Here is a 19099-nt window from a genome sequence, read left to right on the forward strand (position 1 = left end):
ATACCTAAGTCAATTTTTGTCAGGTTTTTGCCAAAATTTTGATAAAAAACTGTGGCCAATGAAATGTTGTGTTCATTTGGTCCAAAATTATCAGAAAAATTACAGAAAAGTTCATAAAAATTGGTAAAATGTTGCACTGAAATTTTGGTTGGAAAAATACAGCACTCAAAGGGTTAAGAATGGATCGGAGCGCTGCGTCGTGATTTTATCTTTGGATTAAAACTGGTACAGTTTAGAGTCTTAGCGGAGCAGTGCAGTGACAAGAGCTATCGAAAAGACATGAAGGTGTGGTGAGAACTTAAATGCCTTTTGACCATTAAAATGCTTCAAGTAAATACACATTTGAAGAGTTCTATCACCTTGCAAGTTGAATTTACGGTGAGCTGACTTTGATTAATGTGTAGTTTCGGTATTTCCTTAAATGCACTGGCACAGTATCCGGGATCTAGTGAGCGTATGCTGGCGCTGACGTCATTGTTTTTTTTCATTTCGCATGAGAACTTTCGTTGTTAGGAGGGGTGAGGAGGTATCGAATAAGTGATGAAGGAATTAGGTTGTTCCTGCGTCAGCTTTAATTTTCGATGGTCCCTTCATAAAGTTTGTCTTCACGGCTGCCTAAAAAAAGTGTGCAACCCATATATGCGAAAAGGCGCGTGACTAAATCTTTTAAACTCCTTGTAAGTTCTGGTAAACTATCTAGCGAGAGCATAATCTGATTCAATCAAGTTGATGAACCCCTCCCAAACAGTTTATTGAATTTAACTCCAACGATTTCATTCCCTAAAAATTTATTGAATTTAGGGTTAATAATTTCGCAGCCAAGGCAACCAAAACGACATGTTTGAAGAGCACAAAGAGTATATTTATTTTACTTGCTCAAAACATGGTCGTCTATCGTGCGATGTCGTTCCGTATGATTGATAGTCGTCAGTATGCCAACTAAGTCAACGAAAGTCGCCCACCACGTCAACGGAAGTGGTCCGTATACATGAACCTCTGTATTTGAAGGTTCGAAGTGGGCTTTACGAGTGAAGTAACTCACTTGGCGTCACAAACGACAACGACATGTCACAATAACAACGTGAACGTTGGACTGTTTCCTATCCACATGTTTATTGCTGCTCTATCATGAAGCTGTAAATTCTACCACAGTTTTCTGTGTACTCGAGGACATTCACACTAACAGTATTGTCGACGACCAAGGAGCCGAACAAAGTACAAGATTATTAAATAGTTCAACAACCACGCAACGGGTGAACCGTGTGGTATTCTAGGGTGTGGGAGATTTGAAAATAGACTTCTAGGAGACATCAATGAAAAAATCCGGGCACAGATGGCCGACGAAAAATAAAAGACGACGAGCTAGTTTTGAAGAAAAATGTCAGATATTCTGGCACTGAGCTTATCAATTTCAGAGCGCCCTCAAGCCGTGAAGCACAATTTCTTGACGGCACTAAGTTTTCAGTATTTCCCCGGGCCAATTTCAACTGAGTTGTTGAAGAATATTATAAATGCTTCATTTCCTGTTTTACATCTACACAACATAATTAAGAGACAGTAAAATGTAGTAAACTTATAACTGCTTTGAAAAAACTTTGTTCGGTTCCAGATCTATTCTCACCAGAGCTCGCCAAAATGCCCAGTCAATTTGGCGTGTGAACAAAGTTTGCATGTGCATGCATATCATGTGATGTCTTTATTTATAACTTACATCTTGGCACTTCACGTCGTGACTTGGACACGGTGTATTGAAAGGCCAAATGTCGACAACTTTAGCGGGCGTTGCAACAAAAGTAATGGTGGAATGTCATGCTATAATCAAGGCAGTGTGCGCTTCGAAAGTGACAGACGTACACCTTACTCAAACTTTCGTCAAGGAAACGTTCAACCATAATTATCTTATTTTTACCAATCGAGAATACAAATCAGGGGTCATGGTGCAAAGTTTTAAACTAGAGAACGAATTACAAAATGTACCTAACATTTACCGAGATTTGCTATTCAAAATGGCCGCCATCACGTGTTAACTCTATGGGGGAAAAATAAAATTTTCGACTTTCAAAAAACTAACACAGTGAAAAATGTTCTTTACTTCACGAGTTCCAAAATGAGCCTCCACAAGCGGTAGATCAGGAAAGAATCGGAAAAAAAAATTTAGAATCCGGACATCGGTCCCTGAGGCGCACCCTACCTTAACAGAACACACATTTTCAAAACTTATCAAAACTTAAGCTTACAGTTATTATGTCTCGAAAAACGAGGACCCGGAAATTTAAAACGCATTTTAAACTCATTGAACCGTATAGCCACGATGCCTTCAGCAGGTAATCTTTGAAGTTGACATTTTCAACGCACACACATCACCTCTCACCCTGTTACGTGTACATGTCGTCAAAACAGTACATTGCATTCACATCTTTTAATTACCGCACGTAAATTCAATCTTCAAGACGTAAACATTGTACACATTGACTTGTTCCCTATCCCAACTTAGGATTAACTGGTACGGCAGGTATTGCATGTTGAACTGGCCACGGGAATAATACAACATTCCTCTACACAAGATCATTCCAGTAAAGAGTTCGAAAGTTGCGGAGTTGCCGGAATATACAATCACCAGGTTGAAAAAAGTGCCAAGAGGAGCAGGTACAAAAACATTATGCCTCCTCATTTGTCTTCAAGACCGCCTCCAGTCTCTCGAATATCACGAGGTTCTTCCGAAAGCAAAAATGAACAGCACCGTTTTGTAGCCGCCATGCACACCTACACACAGCTGAACTAAAAACCTTACCCTTTTTTACTTACCGTACTTATTTTTGTCTCTTTTCTCCGTGTCGCTTCCGTCTGAGCCGGGCGAAACCGTGTTTGAAGAACCGGGCCTACTCATTGTGTTAAAATTCCCCAAAACTACGCTAAACTCCTCTTCACAAGTGAGTGTATCCTTGTGTTGTCCACAGTGAGAGCTGCTGACAAATCCTGTGTTCACAGTACTAATAGACATATGCAAATTCTTAAATGTTCACAGTGTGGTCTTCGGTGTACCAGCTACCATATATCCAACACTTACACACCGACAGCGAGTTATGTCGCAAGACGAAAATACCAGCGCACTGGAGCATAAGACAAGCAACAAATCAACGGAGAGTATACAATGTACTCACCTGTTTGCTATAACAACTTTCGTCCTACAATAATGCAACTGGCATTTCCGTGTTAGTGACGTTTAATCAGTTTTCTTGAAGAGCGATATCGAGGCAGACCCGCCCCGATAGCTGGAATTTTAAAATCACAATTCTGAACGTGAGCACATATTGTCACTCTATGTATCGGATCGTCAGTTTTCAAGTATAGCCGAAATTAATTGCAGGACACAAAGGAAGACACCTCTTTCCCCATGTATTTTAGGCCCATTGCAATTCAGGAACGCACACGAATTTATAACGGGCCGAAGGATCAGGACAAAATTATTTGATAACCATTTTTCACAGCCCTGCTTCCCGACAACTTCAGCCAAATCCACGGTCCATGTTGGCAACACAATAAGACAATTTGTATAGCCCCTATACATACATACATACATACATACATACATACATACATACATACATACATACATACATACATACATACATACATACATACATACATTAAGTGATGAATTTATTTGGCAATATTTCTACACATACATGCTATGTTGGCATTTCATCACACTTTACAAAGTGCAACAATGAAATACATTCGTTACACAGAAGGAAATACCAAATTAAGTGTATCTTAAAGTCAGAGTATCCGACCTTTTTCACATTATGCAAATAGTAGACCGTAATGTACTCAAGGAGGCAGACCACCATTTAGAACCGTGTCACCATGAAGATTGAACTGAACTGTGTTTAACGGCAAATCGTTCCGAAAACCTTGTCGTTGATATACATGTCGCCAAAGCGTCTCTCTAAATTTAATTTACATCTTACTGTCTTCCCTCCGAGTATATCAAATGATTGTCAACTTTTTACGGTCCTTTCTCAGGAGAAGAGACATTGGTTGTTAGACTCAGCACTTACAAGCACATTTTTTTTCAATAATAACAGCGACCTGTTAATGAGAGATGATCCTACGCTCCACGATTGCATCTATGAGTTAGTCAATGGCTTTTCACACAATAATCATGGATGTGTTGAACCATGTCAAACCATGTCAAAACCATGCAAAGCGATGTCCATTGTTGTCGTGCATAATATGATGGCTTTGCAGGGCTCGAAATTAACTTTTTCCCCTGGTAGTCCATTTGGGCTACCATTTTCTGAAGTTGGTAGTCCAGTGACAAGGTTTGATAGCCCATGCATATTTAAGTTTAGGGATATTGTTTTTCATTAACCAGACAAGAAAAAGCAATTTTTCAAGATTCTGCCCATGAAGTGAATTTTGTAGTTATTTGATGTGAATACTTACACACCAAGTACCAAAAGGAAACAGGTTAAAGACCCCTCCCCCCCCAAAAAAAAAAACCAAAAACCAAAAAATTGTTTCTGGTTCTCGACATTGAGCAAAAGAGATGCGGCGACGCGGTTTTTCTTTTTTTTCCCCCTTTTTTTCTTAACAATGCTGGTTTGGCACTATTAATGCAACAGTTATTGTCGTTTATCACTGGCTGCATAATACTTCCGTTTTCGAATTCTGTTTATCAATTTTGGACAGGCAAACAGGGATATCAAGGATAGCTGTACGGATCAGTATGTAACCCAAAAAAACTGCCATGACGCCCAGGGTCTGAAAAGACGCACGCGGTGACCAGAAACGGTCTTTTTTAGCCTAATGGACAACAGTGATACTAAAAAGTTTGGTGATCTATTGACAACTTGTTTCATTCTCAGAGTTGTATGAAAATTTTGATAGTCATCATGACAACGACCATGACCTTCTCAGCACTTCGAGACCAGACATGCTGTAGCAGTGCTAAAAATAGACCCTGGGCTTTCTGTAGGGAGGAGGCATATTGCTAGTGATTGATACATTATGATCAAAATGCAATGAAAATGCGTTTACTTTGACCATCACTTCCAGTGCCTGTCATTCAAGTACGTCAGTTCAGTACTGACTTAATTTTATGTCCCGGTCTTTGGTAGTCAGTGTGGGCTACCATTTCATGGATTTTGGTAGCCCCAGGGAAAAGTTGGTAGTCTGTGGACGCGGGACTACCGCTAATTTCGAGCCCTGCTTTATTTTCCCTCAAATATCCTCAGCCTAACAGCGCGGCAATGACGCACATTTTTTGAACTGGCTTGCATCTTTACGATTGGAGTATACCTGCCGTGGAGGGCAATACTAGCCTGAGTCAAAGGTCCCGGATCTTGAGGGGAGAGAAGCAGGGGAGAGTTGATGAAAGTCTATCTTCATCACGTATGCGGTTATGACTGTTAGTGTTAGTGTCTAATTACTTCAAAAGTCACCATTCTCTATTGCACTAGTCGTACGAAATTAAAAGAAACTTTCCCCAAAAACATTTGCGAAATCTTTCAGTTGTGGTATTTCCTTTAAAATCGCCCATATTTGTAAGTTTGCAAAAACAAGAGCCGGATGTAGACTGGCACATAGTGTCTGCATTTTTTAAAATTTCCCCTTCTCCCTTGGACATAACACGTTCTGTTTTGTTGAACGCGTGAGATCTCACCTTCCAATCCATCTCCGAACATCGAACAGTGAGACAAGCCTCGCTTAGCCCTGTGTTGTTCCGTATCATCATGTAGAATAAAAAACACGGCAACAGACAAATGGTATCATCACCATGACTCCATACGATCTTATGCAATGACTTGCGGGGAGGGGCAAACTTTTACCTGACGCTAAGTTCCAAATTTAAAATAGTAGAATTTGGACACCATTTTCCTAATAAAGGCGTAGTGTCTGCCCCAGTACAGGGATTACAGTAACACTTGGTCATTAAAGTTACTAAAGCTAATTTTGGTATGTGCTGTCCTTTGACTGCTATATTTATTTCTTTTTCAAATTCACTGTTTAAGTATTTTTATAATGTGCTGTCGATTTTCTAGTATACTGACTATGTGTTTCTGAATTGAATGTTTATCTTCTCCTCTTCGCTAGACCAACAGAAGACTGTGACCACCCTCCCTTTCGCGAGAACTTTTGTAAATAGCGTGCATGTACGCTCACGATACTGTGCGCCCTCCGTTGGTGACCCTCGAACCATGACTGGACCCAATGATGCACGTCGTCGTAGCGTCAAAATGTCGACATTTTTACAAGGATGTAATGAGCATATCTCGGCTCGTGACTGTCCCTGGACAGATCCGGTTTCCTCCTAATGCCCATACCACAGCTAGCTCGCCACTATGTTTGTTTGAAGGCACTTTGTTCTTCTTTCAATACAATGTCATGACGAAGTAGGCCCCTAGATCTTCATTGCAGTCGTGGGCAAAGTGCGATTTTATGTTCCAAAAGACAAACTCTGTTTCTTAGCTTTGATTACTTCTGATATTATTTTCAGCTTCATTACTGCACTCAAGAACTATATGTGCATATAAGACATGAATAGTACAGCCTCATTCACTATTTTTGTGTGAGGGGTTTATTTATTTATGATTACCTTTTCGTTTTAAAGCTTTTATCACTTATACCAAGTACATGCATATAGAATTATAGAATTTGACGTCATTAGCGCGACTGTAATATTGATGGTAGTAATTGTATGCTTCTGAACGTACGGTGAAATCTCGAACAAAAGCGCGGGAGACGCGTTGTAAACAGTTCTTACTCCCAAAATACTTTTTCGCTTGAATGCAATTTTTGCCGTTTTTGCCGTTTTTCTCTATGCTCAAACACTTTGGGGCACTGGAATTTTCTTCAAGTAGTACGCTTTTGAACAAAGACCTAACTAATATCGAACAGTACTACAACTTGACTTTGTCTTCAACCCATAACCCAAAGCAGAAGCCCCGAGCTACTGTCACTACGGCAATGCCGGGACTAGTGCTCAATAAGTCACCAACGACAAGTACATAGGTGCCGCTACTGGTCATGCCGTAACTTGCTGATCATATAGACAGTATAGAGAAACTAATGTCTATGATGATAAATACACATACGACTATATACTCCGCACCAGGCATGAGATGTGACCTGGCTTGCGAGGTCACAAAGTTGCAGAACCCGGATGTACGACCGTCGATCGACTATTTTATTTCATGAATTGTATGAAGGGCCGGTGGCCTATAATACCAAATAAACATAGGCCTATATATACAATGGGTCAGAGAGGTAGTAAAAACAGCTGGAATGAATAAAATGGAGAAAAGGCTAAAGGTCATAAAAATATGTTACAGTATCCAAACATACCTTCTTTAAAACCCTTCGACCCGGTATACTAGCAAAACTGTGGTTGACGGAAACATTTTTCAGGTACATATAGCAAAAGAAAGCTTTGCTTTGCCTCTGTAACTCCCTTGGTGCCAATTGCATTTAGGTCACTGTGACACGGCATAGCTGCCTCGATGTTTGAATCACACAGACTTGCGCAAAAACAAATGCGCAAAGGAATACGTCGTACTTAACCTTAATTCACCACGTTGGGCCTAAAAACACGACCGATTTCGTCTTAATGATGCGCCGTTCATCGACTGGATTACTGAAAACCGTTTTAAATGTCCGATCCCTCAAGGTAGGCGAAATCAAAATTGTTGCCATTAGTAAATGTCCGGCTTCACCCTTTGGTCGTGTGAAGATAGCGTGATTCTGTTCCGTGACTGGTGAGTGCAGAGCATCGAGTACATATGCCAGGGTCAATCGGGCAGACTGTTCAGCAAACGGGTGTCTGTACAGTGATCATGCGAATTTATGGAACTGGGTGCATATAGGGCCTACTGTGGATACACTACTGTGATCTACTGTTTGGGTGTACTCATTGTGTTAATTCGTGGTTTATATAGTATGTAGGGTATCGACGCTTTAGCTTCTAGTAGTACTACCCTACCGAACGTGATTTACACGGACTACATGCATTGCCGACATGCATTGCCGAATGATATCTTCCGTTTCCAGCGCTTCTCAGCTGATAGTGTCCAGTTGCATTGGCGCGCTTCCTATAGTGCGTTCTCCAAGGCTTGAACTACAGATCATTGGGTACACAACAGCTTCCGTATTTAATCTATATCAACAGAAAACCATTTTAAAAAATGAGAATGACATTCCAAAAAAAAATCCCAACCTTGCAAAAATATTCTCTCCCTTGAGAGATGGTGGTCCGATCCACCGTTGATTTTTTTCCTCCTAACACCCGCTCATTCAATATGTTGGGTTTCGCTTATTAGGTTTTGCTGACTCATTTAACATAAAAGTTTGAAGAGGAAAAATGTAAAATAATGTTTTAACGTTATATATGCTTGACTTATTGGTAGATGTACTCGTACTGCAATTTATTTTTATTCTTTTCCTCTAATAATCGAATTTTGACTGTGACTTTGAACAGTTATTTGACGCGGGAAGCAAAAACGTTGAACGCGGGAAACAGAAAAGGTTCAACTTTGTTATCAGTTTATCAGTACCTTTGCGCTGATTCAAACTGTAAATCGTCCCTAAGTGGCGGCTTCCACCTGACACCGATGACACTCATCGCCGCACTGGTCTTACGTTATGCTGTCTCGAATAAGTCTCCCTGGTTCTCACTGCCCGGCCATGGGGCAGATGGAAACTTCTTCGGTCGTAGTGTCGCCTTATTCAGACAATTTTTTCTTTCGACAGACTGACCGGACGCTTTTCAATGTTTTGATTGGTCCAATATCTTCATCTTTTAGCTTTGGATAGGACCCTCTATTGCCTTTGGCAGAGTCACAGTGAACACGGCGTTGTCACATTTTTAATAATCCTCTGGCGCTAAAACTAAACCTTTCTGCTACCTCACTGTACCTCGAAACAAAAATTACCGGTATTTTGATCCCCCCTCTGTAAAGTATCCCGAACAAACGAGGTGGTTTTTGCCGGCATTGTGCATTTTTTTATATCATCATATCATCGTATCGTTGCATTTGTGAACTGACAGCATTATTCGATAATACTCGAATGACCGACATGATCCCCCAAAACACACCAAACAATTCCGCTACAAGATTGTCGCAGGCATGTTTGATTTAATTTACCGGTAATGGAAAGTTTGGTCTCCTGTAACTTTTATACGGTTTCGCCTTTATCAGTCGTAGGCAGCTCTACGTGCATTACAAAGTGACAAATGTGATTTATCTGTCAATTGTATGATTTTTTTATTTTCTCTGATGTATGGCCTAATTACGTTAGCAAGGAACCAGAGTTGTAATATTAATAATTGTTTGTGTTGCATCGTGTCTAATTTTAGCTTTGCCGACGTCAAGAGGGCAAATGGTCTTCTGCCTCGAGGGTATATAGTCCCTAATTTCAACTGTGGCGTTTTTATGACGTGCATCTCTCACACAATTTCCACTCCAAATTTCTAGTAGGTTTACGTACAAATGACAATCATATGCTTTATTTCCATGTTAGACGAAAAAGTGTTGAAACTATTGAACGACTTTCATCATCGACCGGCGCACTGATATATTAGATCACTGTTATGCGGTTTCTCGAATTTTTAAATGCATAATTTTGTAAAATTGCGAGCTTGACCTTCGATATACGAGGCATGTAATAATACTAGGACTGTATATGTGTTTCATTTTTTCGAAGATGTCGACGTCTTCATCGTTTTCCCTGGATGGCAAAGTTGCCTTGATCACGGGGTCAAGCGGCAGACATGGCATTGGCTATGCGATCGCTGAGAGTCTTGCGAAGAGAGGATGTTCCTTGGTCTTGACAGGAAGTCGTCAACCAGAGAAGGTCGAGGACGTGAAAACTGAGCTGAAAAGGTAAGAAAATCAATGAAAGATGCCGCTGTACATTGATATAATTGTAAGATCATATTAATTGTCAGTGTTAATGATTGGTATTTCCGTACATGACGAATGCTATATATGAACATTTCACGTGATCCCAGAACTCAATACCCCAGTGTATGCATGTTAGTTCGTGTAATATGGTCATTCCATGCAATATAGAGATGTGCACGTCGGCCGTATGCCGAGACTACGTCTTCCCCTGCCTATCAAATGGGGTGGGGAGGATATGGCACTCTGCGAACATAAAATTAAAATCATCAATGACTCAATTGTCATTTGATGATCATCCCAGATATTCAAAGAGAAATGAGAATCACATTGCTACGACATGCATTCATCAGAAAAGTGAATTCTTAGAGAATTGAGTTCGTTAAATGTGTAGTTACCGTTACATTTACTTGTGTTGACTTCTATTCAGTATCAACGATACAGAAGCGTGTTTATGTGTAAACGGAGCATCACGCTGATATTGATGGGTGTTTTTTCTCCATTTTGTAAAATATTTGAGGGGGATGAAGTCTCAACCACAACGAAAGAATTATTTTGGTCGTGCCTCAGCCTTTATAATCAACGACATCTTACAGAAATGGCTACAATGACACTTAATTAAGGGAAGGGTGTCGTCAGGACTCTGCTCAAAGGTTGCAAGGGACCCCAACAACTAATTTAAACACTGTATCTAGAGTACGTTGGCGATCGATGAAAGTCAAAATATAATAAAATTTAAATGTTGCAGCTATGTTGACGTGAAGCATCTAAATATCATGCATAAAATGCATTGTTCGTAAACAAGGTCGCACACGCGCAGTTCCGACGACCCCGTCCCTTTAACTATCACCTTAAAGATAACTGACTTCGTGAGATTTATGTTAAAATTATGTGTCAAAGAATCAGATCACTATTGCAGCGATAAACAAGAGCGCCAAAAAGCCCAACAAAATTTGTCCAAACTTCTATCGGTATTCATCATTTGTATTTCACGAAGCAGCTACAATCGCATCAAGTGATATCATTGTTCCACATCTCCAGGCTCTCATTTTGTAAAAACCTGTCCCCTTTTCCAGCAAGTGGAATGTTCCAGTTGACTATATTGCTGCTGATATCAGTGACATGAAGAATGTAGACAAAGTGTACACGGATGTTAAAAAGATACACGCACAGGGGGCTGATATACTTGTAAACAATGCTGGTAAGTCCATAGGGTCATAAGGCGTTATCAGTCACAACTTAACAAGAGTGAAAAAATTAATAAATTTATCATTACGAATACATAAAATTATATATTTCTGTCATTGTTGTATACTTACATAGAACCCTACTGTACTCGAATCCTGAATGACGTTTAGTTTTCATGCCAAATTCACGCAGTTGTACTACAGACCCTGTTATAATATATTTATGATAACGTATATTCTTGTTAAAAATAATGTTTCTGTCACTATTGTACAGTTCGAAAAGTACCCTACAGCACTCGAATCCTGAATAATGATCAGTAATAGTGCCAAACTTAGGCAGTTGTAGCACAGACCCTCAGAAATACGGTCAATATAGTTGCAGCAGTAGCATTGTACGGTAACTTGATGCGCACGGTCACTGAACTGCCTCGGCAGACTGTCTGAACGATAAATCATAAGTAGATTTACATAAATGAACCAAAACATCAAATAATGGAATAATAAAGGAGGAAATACGTGGATTTAACTAAATCAAAAGGGCCACAGGATGACGGAGCTTGATATCTGAATTCTCTACAACAATCATGATAGGAAGTGTCGTGTCAAATTCAAGGACGCTGGTGGCTCCTCCTACTAGGGACCGTTCAGTTTTTACGGCCGGGGGGGGGGTCATCGTAATTTTGGAATCTGCGAAGGGGGGGGGGGGTCATCGCTTTTTCACTGGTAGGAAAGGGGGGGGGGTCACCACATTTTCAAAAACATAATACCTACAATAAAGTTCACTTTATGCCATGGTCATGATCAACCCTCTTTAATAAAGTTGACTTCAGGTAATGGCCCATGATCCTCTTAACCGGAGGGCTGCCTTTGGCGAACCACTCCAATAAAGTTTACTTTATACAATGTCTAGTTTGTGTCTTGATTCACCATAACGAGTCTAGTGCTCACTGGATCTAGAAAAGTGACGTAAGAGGGCATTACAAAATAGAAAACAACCCGGCCACTGACCACGCGCAGAGTGTCGTCTGCAGCTTTGAAACTGTAGCTATATGGCGGTTGGTTAGAGGGCAATGAGCATGTCAAGTCACATGAAACGCATATTCCCTGCCCTTCAACTTATTCGTTCTATAGTGCCAGTTTTCAAGATAACAATAGGGCTGAGCCGAGCAGAATAAGATTGGAAATGGAATTTCAATTGAAAGTGACAGTTCACTGTCCATCGTCGTCGTCTTGTTCAACAAAAAATCTTTCTGATACTCTTCTTCGTCACAGGTGTTGACGGCCTCGCTGGCTACGCCACAGTCGCTTGTGGCCATTTACACGGCAGTCACGATGAAATCAGGTCTACGCGTGCGTCAGCGCGTCCGGGCCCAGCTACCCAGCCTGCTTTGCAAATTTTCCACTTTCTGAAAACAAATGTACAGAGATGATTTACATATTATGTTATCATTCTTTCGCAAACGTTTCAGCTACTTCATTGCATATATCGCCCATCGAATCAATACCGCTTGACATTTGGGAAAAGACTCTGCATATGAACCTGACAGTTCCGTTTCGTCTGATCCAACTGCACCTGCCAGACATGAAAGCAAAGGGTAAGTCAGCAGACACTCAGTTGGCCAAAATGTCTTTATTTCATATTTGGCCATTGCTATAGATAAATGAAAATCCAGCGGTATTTAATATTTAAATGCCCCTTCGTCAGTGTACTTGTAACGCATTCCATTGTCTGATAGAGATGAAACGTGGAATCGCGACTATGTAGGACTTCTTGAATGATATTCCGAATTTTGTTGATTGAGACATCTACCTATCGTTTGCGTAGCTGTTATTCGCTAATGGCCGACATTTTGTTCTCTGACGATTTAACTGAAAGACTAGATGTAGATGAAACCCATGAATCGAAGACAAATTGATGTCATCTATAACGTGTATTTCTCCAGTTCCCCATAATAAATCGTCTCCACTTCACTTTCAGATCATTAACGACAAAGCTTTAATTTGTCTCTCCACAAAATGAGACAAAATATAATAATTGAATCATAAAAAATATTTTTTTGGTATTACAACATACAGGATGGGCAAGAATAGTGAACATAAGTTCACTCACGAGCCTCAAAGGCTTTCCTGAAGTAGCACCATCTACGTCATCGAAGCAAGGTCTCAATGGTTTGACAAAGGTAGGTCATACATACATACATACATATATGCATACATACATACATACATACATACATACTTACTTACTAACTTACTTACTTACTTACTTACTTACTTACTTACTTGGAAGTGATATGATGGTACAATGATGATCGCTTACTCAGGAATAACCCTAGATTATAAAGCTTTCAATATTTACGCCCAATAATTACAGAAGAAATAAACTTCAGAGTCGGCTTCTCGTGAATATATTTGTGTGGAATAATCAGCTATTTTGCCATTTATTTATCAATTAAAGTACAATGCACCTCAGGGACAGAAATTCAGACTCTCAAACTTTTACAATTATTTTCAGATCAACCACTTGTGGGATTCATTTTAAAGCTCTTTCAGTGAGAAAACTTTTCATAGTCTTCAAGTTAGTTTTTCGAAAATCGAAAAATTTATTTTTCTCCATAGAGTTAACACAGGGACAACGGCCATCTTGAATTTCAAATAAGTCCTGGGTAATTTGTTTGTCTCGTACCAAAATTTTCAAGGTGACTCCCGACTTTTAGTGTTGATTTTTAAATGAATTGTTGAAATTTTCCTTGAGGAAAGTTTGAACTAAATTTTAAGTCTTTCACTCTCGAGGCGCATACTACCTCTGAAACACACATGGATACATTTTGCATAAATGAATACTAATGCTTCGAGGATTAGAAGTGAGACTATGGTGAGTAATTGAATGCAGTATACCCTTTTTAATTGCTTCTTAGTGCAAGGACTATTCTTAACGTTTGAATTTCGGGTGTCACATGTGCCAATCGGTTTGGAATATATTTTAGTGTTGGTTTATGCAAAGTGTATGAATGAGTTTTGTGTAAGGGGTATGCGCCTCGAAAGTGAAAGACTTAAACTTTTGGTCAAGCTTTCCTCAAGGAATCTTTCAACCATTCTGTTTCAAATTAAAATCAAGAACAAAAATCGAGGGTCACTATGCAAAATTGGCTACTGGAGACAAATTAACCAAGACTTACCGATATTACAAATTCAAAATGGCCGCCATCGATATCCCTGTGGAAGTTCTACGAAGAAAAATAACATTTTCGAAAATCTAAGACGATGAAATTTTTTTTTTCGTACGAAAACTTTTAAAATTAGCCCCCACAAGTGGCAGATCAGAAAAGAATTGTAAAGGAGGTCTGAGAGTCCAAATATGTGTCCCTTGAGGCACATTCGACTTTAAGTGTGCAAGTCCGGAGATATCGACTCCTAATAAATAATGTTCATGGCATGTTCCTTTGATCGCGCACTAGGCTGCACACTTCGTATTTTACTCAACGAACCAAATATTTTATCGTAAATGATGATGCCCTCTTATGCTTAAAGTTGTCGGGGATTTACAACCAATGAGTTTAGTACATCATAAACCGTTGCTCAAAGGTACTCCTTTTCTGCCTTCTTCGTGAAACGGAAGGAGGAAATGGGCGCCATCTAGCGACGTATCTGTTGGTCTTGGCAGATCGCATTAATGACAGATTTTCATTCTTGCAGGTTGTTGCCCTCGAAAGTCTTGGTTCTGGAGTGACATGCAATAGCGTCTGCCCAAGTATGGTGGGCACGCAAGGTAATTTAAAGAACTTGTGCGATGAAAGGTCAATATTTTATCCTGAAATCAATCAATGGACTACCATCACTGAGCGCGGAAGATCTTTTGTCAGAATATTTAGAATATTTAGATGTGTTTATATATATATATATATATATATATATATATATATATATATATATATATATATATATATATATATATATATATATATGTCAGAATATTCAGAATATTTAGATGTTATATATATATATATATATATATATATATATATATATATATATATATATATATATATATATATATATATATATATATGTATGTATGTATGTATTATCAAACATCCCTCTGCAATAGCTACATGATCAGGTAGAATAAATGTTACACAGCATGACATTTGTTGACCTATGGACAAAGAATCGAATCTGAATATTTTCTTTCGTCGAAACGACCGTGGAAAATATTTAGTTTTTCATGTGCCGTATATCATGCTAATAGATGTCTTTTATAGAGAAAATTTGAACCAGAATACCCTCCCTCCAGGAATGCAACTCCAGGCCATGAAAGTCCCGGCTACGTAATAGCTACAACAGTAGACCTTTTCCCGGTTATCCCACAGTGCATTACTTTTGCCGTTTCAAACACCGTGTATACACCCAAAGCAACAAAAACATAACGATTTTGTGTTGTACAAAGCTTTGTTATGTATACAAGAATGACACAAATTTGCCGATGCCAAAAACAGCTCCGTGTATATAGGTCAGGGTGTAACCTACCATGGTTTTCTATGAGTAACATACCCTGCGTATACCCCAGGCTACAGCCAAAAAGTTCCATGAGTAACGTACGCTTTGTGTACCCAAGCGTGCACTGCATCATGGAACCGGCAAAAGATATGGTGAACATCCATGCCATCTGAATTATGAATTTCCATTTCAGCGAATTTTGTGAACTCGACACATCTCTTCAAGTCTTTCAATTCATTTGGTTGACGAAACAGTTTTCAGCAAAATATGCCGTGTTTTTTTTTTCAGGCGAAACCGTGCATTTTTATCTTGCATTCATACTTTGAATTTGATTGCTTTTCAGGTACTAGAGCATGGTTCAGAAGCATGGTTGAGGAGCATGGAGATTTTGATAGGGAAAAAGAGGTGAGTTTAGGAATGTCAACAGACATTCTTTAGAGTCCTTTAGTGTGTCACAGACGAGGAATGTGCCAAACAAAATCTTACGTCCATCAAAGTCTGCAAGAACGAACTTTGCATTAGAATTGTGTCGCGAAAATCAATGACATGACATTATTTGTATTATGTTAACATTTTCTTCACTATACCTACTTTGGTTATTTTGAAAGAGTATGGTCCAAAGACTCATTGAGGAAAGTTTTAGTCTCACTTTTGAGGCGCATACTGCCTTAAAACCGGTTTTGACCTAATGAGTGAGATATCCCTTTCGGAGATATCGTACCAGTAGAGTGTACATGAAAAAAGTCAGGCGGAGTTCTATCAATATCATGCAAATATTTCAAAATTTCAAAGTTAGAGCAGCCGTAGGGTCATGTTTTACAAGTCTGAAAAGGGGGGGAGGGTTATATTTTTGAAAGGAGAATGGGAGAGGGCCATATTTTACATAATCGGCCATGTCCGATACCCTCTGGTCCACCCCCATATTAACTGAGAGCTTCCTAAATTTAACCTTATGTTGACTTCTATCACAGAAATAATTTGGTCATTTCTTTATACCAACATTTCAGATTATTTGTGCTCTTCGTTTTACAGATGTGACTGTTCCTATGCGAATTTGTGTATTTTGCTGTATTTAGACACTAAAAGGGGGCCAAGATTAGCATGTGCGTAACTCTTTGTTTTTTTCTAAAGATCATATAATCGTCACATAAATGCATTTACTATATTTGATCAATTCCTGAAACATTGTGTGTGCCAATCAGACCATTATGGATGAGCTTGACATCCCTATGACTTACCTCTTTTCAGAAGCAAGCTTTAGCGCCGTACAATCCTTCTGGTGAATACGTTGACCCCGAACAGGTACGTTTTCAGACGAATAATTCACTTTCTTCGACAGTTACCCTTTTTGTACACCTTCAATGGGCAACATCTCTTCGAGTTGACTGGCGTTTATGGCAAAAAAGTGCATTCAAAACAAAAGATGATTGATGCTCTGAACTGTTGCTATTGAGCTTAATAAACGACAAATGAACGTTATTTTGTTACAATATTCGTGTTTCAAAAAGAAGCTGTTTCAAATTTTCCTTCTTTGAAATGAAATTATTACTCATCCACGAGTTCAGCAACGCGAGATTGCTTCTAGATCTAGGAGGGACACTTTTCATCTTCTGTGTGTTTTCAATGCTAACTTGTGTTTAGATTTCATTTTGGAATATTACGGTCACTTTGACAATTCACAGAATACATCGGAGTACTTTTCACCAAATTATACTCTATGTTATATTGATGCACATTAAGGTTTTGACACTGTTTGAATATTGCATTTTCATCCAGGTCGGTGAACTTGTGGCCTTCCTCTGCTCACCAGCGGCGGACCAGATGACCGGTACATTACTTCCCATTGACGCTGGACTGTGTGCCAAGTGAACACTCAATCGAGAACACAGATACTTGTAATGGAACAAGGAGATGAAATCTTTCTTTTCTGTCGCGTGTCCTAAGTTTTACCAGTATGAGCACCAGTCAGTTAGATAACAAATGTAATCGTGTTTTATAAAGACGCTGATTTAGAAAGCTCGTTAACTCACCAGTGAATCAGGCATGTAACTATTTCTGTTGAAGGAAGGAACATACGCGAAACAATGCCTTACTGTAAATGTTAATGTGATAAATAGGACAGAAAAAAAATCAATAATTGGCTTTGCCGGCAAAAGATTGGATGAAGCTATTGATTTGATGTTATTCCCTAGGGACCAGTAAAATATTTCAAATAATTTTTTGATTTCCTACTCACTATAACTATGGCGGGGGTACAAATTCGGAACAATGACAAAGCTGTGCATCGGATAGACAGTCAACAATGGCCATACGGAAGTCTTTGCCGTTCGTTTAGCTCTATCTGCAAAATTCGACGTCGGCAATGATGGAAGGACAGATTCTTTTGAAATAATTCTTGAATACTGGCAGATTTTACTAGCCTTCACTCAAGAATCTGATTCCACTGAATATTTTAAAGGAAAATAAGAACGATCATATGTGTAATCAGCCTGACGTCAACGACATGTGGGCCTCCTTTAACTCTTGCCAAAACTTAAAAAAGGGCGTTCAAAAGGCGTGAACTTGTTAATATAGACATCAACAAGATGAGGATCTTTTTTGACTGATGCCAAAGTAAAAAAAAACTTACAAAACAATAACCAATTGCAAACAAAAAATTGTTTCGTGCAACATGCTTTTCATAGGTTAGCGAGTATGAAACTTTTTAAATAAAATATATAAAATTGAATAAAGTTTTCCATATAATATGCATTTATGTTCCAATATTGAAAGCTAGAATTCAAAGGTACGCCTATCGGACTCTTTCAGTTTATCATTACCAGTCACAGAACCGTTGGAATATGGTTTTTTTTACAAGACCAACGTTTGCCTATACACTCACTGACACGGTTATATAGAGAGTCATGTTACAGTAACATATAAGGCGAAAATCTTTCCTCACTCAGATGAATTCCTCTGCTTCAGTTCCTTTAGAATACAACAGGCAACGGTTGCCTGTCGGAGACGCATCGCTGAAAAGCTAAAGGTCACAAACGGCGCCCTCTAGAGAGACGATAATCAACAGTACAAATTTGCGTCCATCACTGAAGTTGTAAAATCGCACGTTGTCTGAGCAAACTAAATAAAAGATAGACCAGACCACCGAATAATACATGTTCTTTTTACTTTAACGTAACACGTGCGGATATTTCGATATTTAATTATTGTACGCCGATGAAAATGTACATGTTTGATATAAACACGATTGATATCTTTGTGAACTTGAAAGATACATTAGTTTTCGGACAGCCGATATCAGTCAGGTATCGAGAATAGCTATCCAGTCAAATTCGCGAAAGTGAGAGCTGTCCGCTCTGAGCTGCCCTTCAACTACGAATTGAAAAATAACCCCGCCATCTAGCTTTCCTCGTCATTATTCCCTACCGAAAAACGTCCTGTCAGCCCACTCATCACGCCTCAGCACTCTTCTAATTACAAAAGCTTTTCATGCTCGCTCTGATCGTCTGCCCGGTC

General features: G+C 39.2%; 2 protein-coding genes across 3 annotated transcripts in view; one reads left to right on the plus strand and one right to left on the minus strand.

The window, feature by feature from the left end:
- Positions 1 to 3143, minus strand: part of LOC139114193 (choline transporter-like protein 2) — a 37288-nt gene extending 34145 nt beyond the window's left edge. Inside the window, exon 1 of the mRNA XM_070675770.1 lies at positions 2806 to 3143. Coding sequence (XP_070531871.1) covers positions 2806 to 3001 — 196 coding nt within the window. The 5' untranslated portion in view covers positions 3002 to 3143. The remainder of the gene's footprint in view (positions 1 to 2805) is intronic.
- A 4350-nt stretch (positions 3144 to 7493) lies between these two features.
- LOC139114195 (D-beta-hydroxybutyrate dehydrogenase-like) lies at positions 7494 to 18724 on the plus strand. 2 transcript variants are annotated; one of them, XM_070675772.1, is made up of 9 exons: positions 7494 to 7672; positions 9706 to 9884; positions 10979 to 11103; positions 12559 to 12684; positions 13166 to 13269; positions 14786 to 14858; positions 15930 to 15991; positions 16835 to 16888; positions 17363 to 18724. In XM_070675772.1, exons 1-9 carry the CDS (start codon positions 7613 to 7615, stop codon positions 17453 to 17455), a joined length of 876 nt encoding a protein of 291 aa, XP_070531873.1. In that variant the 5' UTR covers positions 7494 to 7612; the 3' UTR covers positions 17456 to 18724. The 2 variants fall into 2 exon arrangements, with proteins under 2 accessions (XP_070531873.1, XP_070531874.1); XM_070675773.1 differs by having other exon boundaries at positions 7537 to 7760.
- The last annotated feature ends 375 nt before the right edge of the window (positions 18725 to 19099 follow it).

This window comes from Ptychodera flava, chromosome 16, assembly GCF_041260155.1.
Source record: "Ptychodera flava strain L36383 chromosome 16, AS_Pfla_20210202, whole genome shotgun sequence".
Lineage (NCBI taxonomy): Eukaryota > Metazoa > Hemichordata > Enteropneusta > Ptychoderidae > Ptychodera > Ptychodera flava.

What these genes read in the sequence shown, in the direction of transcription:
- LOC139114195 (XM_070675772.1), top strand. Translation starts at nt 7,613, where the DNA reads ATGATGCGCCGTTCATCGACTGGATTACTGAAAACCGTTTTAAATGTC. An exon ending in GTCTCAATGGTTTGACAAAG is followed by an intron (nt 13,270 to 14,785) that starts GTAGGTCATACA and finishes TCATTCTTGCAG; the next exon opens with GTTGTTGCCCTCGAAAGTCT. An exon ending in AATACGTTGACCCCGAACAG is followed by an intron (nt 16,889 to 17,362) that starts GTACGTTTTCAG and finishes ATTTTCATCCAG; the next exon opens with GTCGGTGAACTTGTGGCCTT.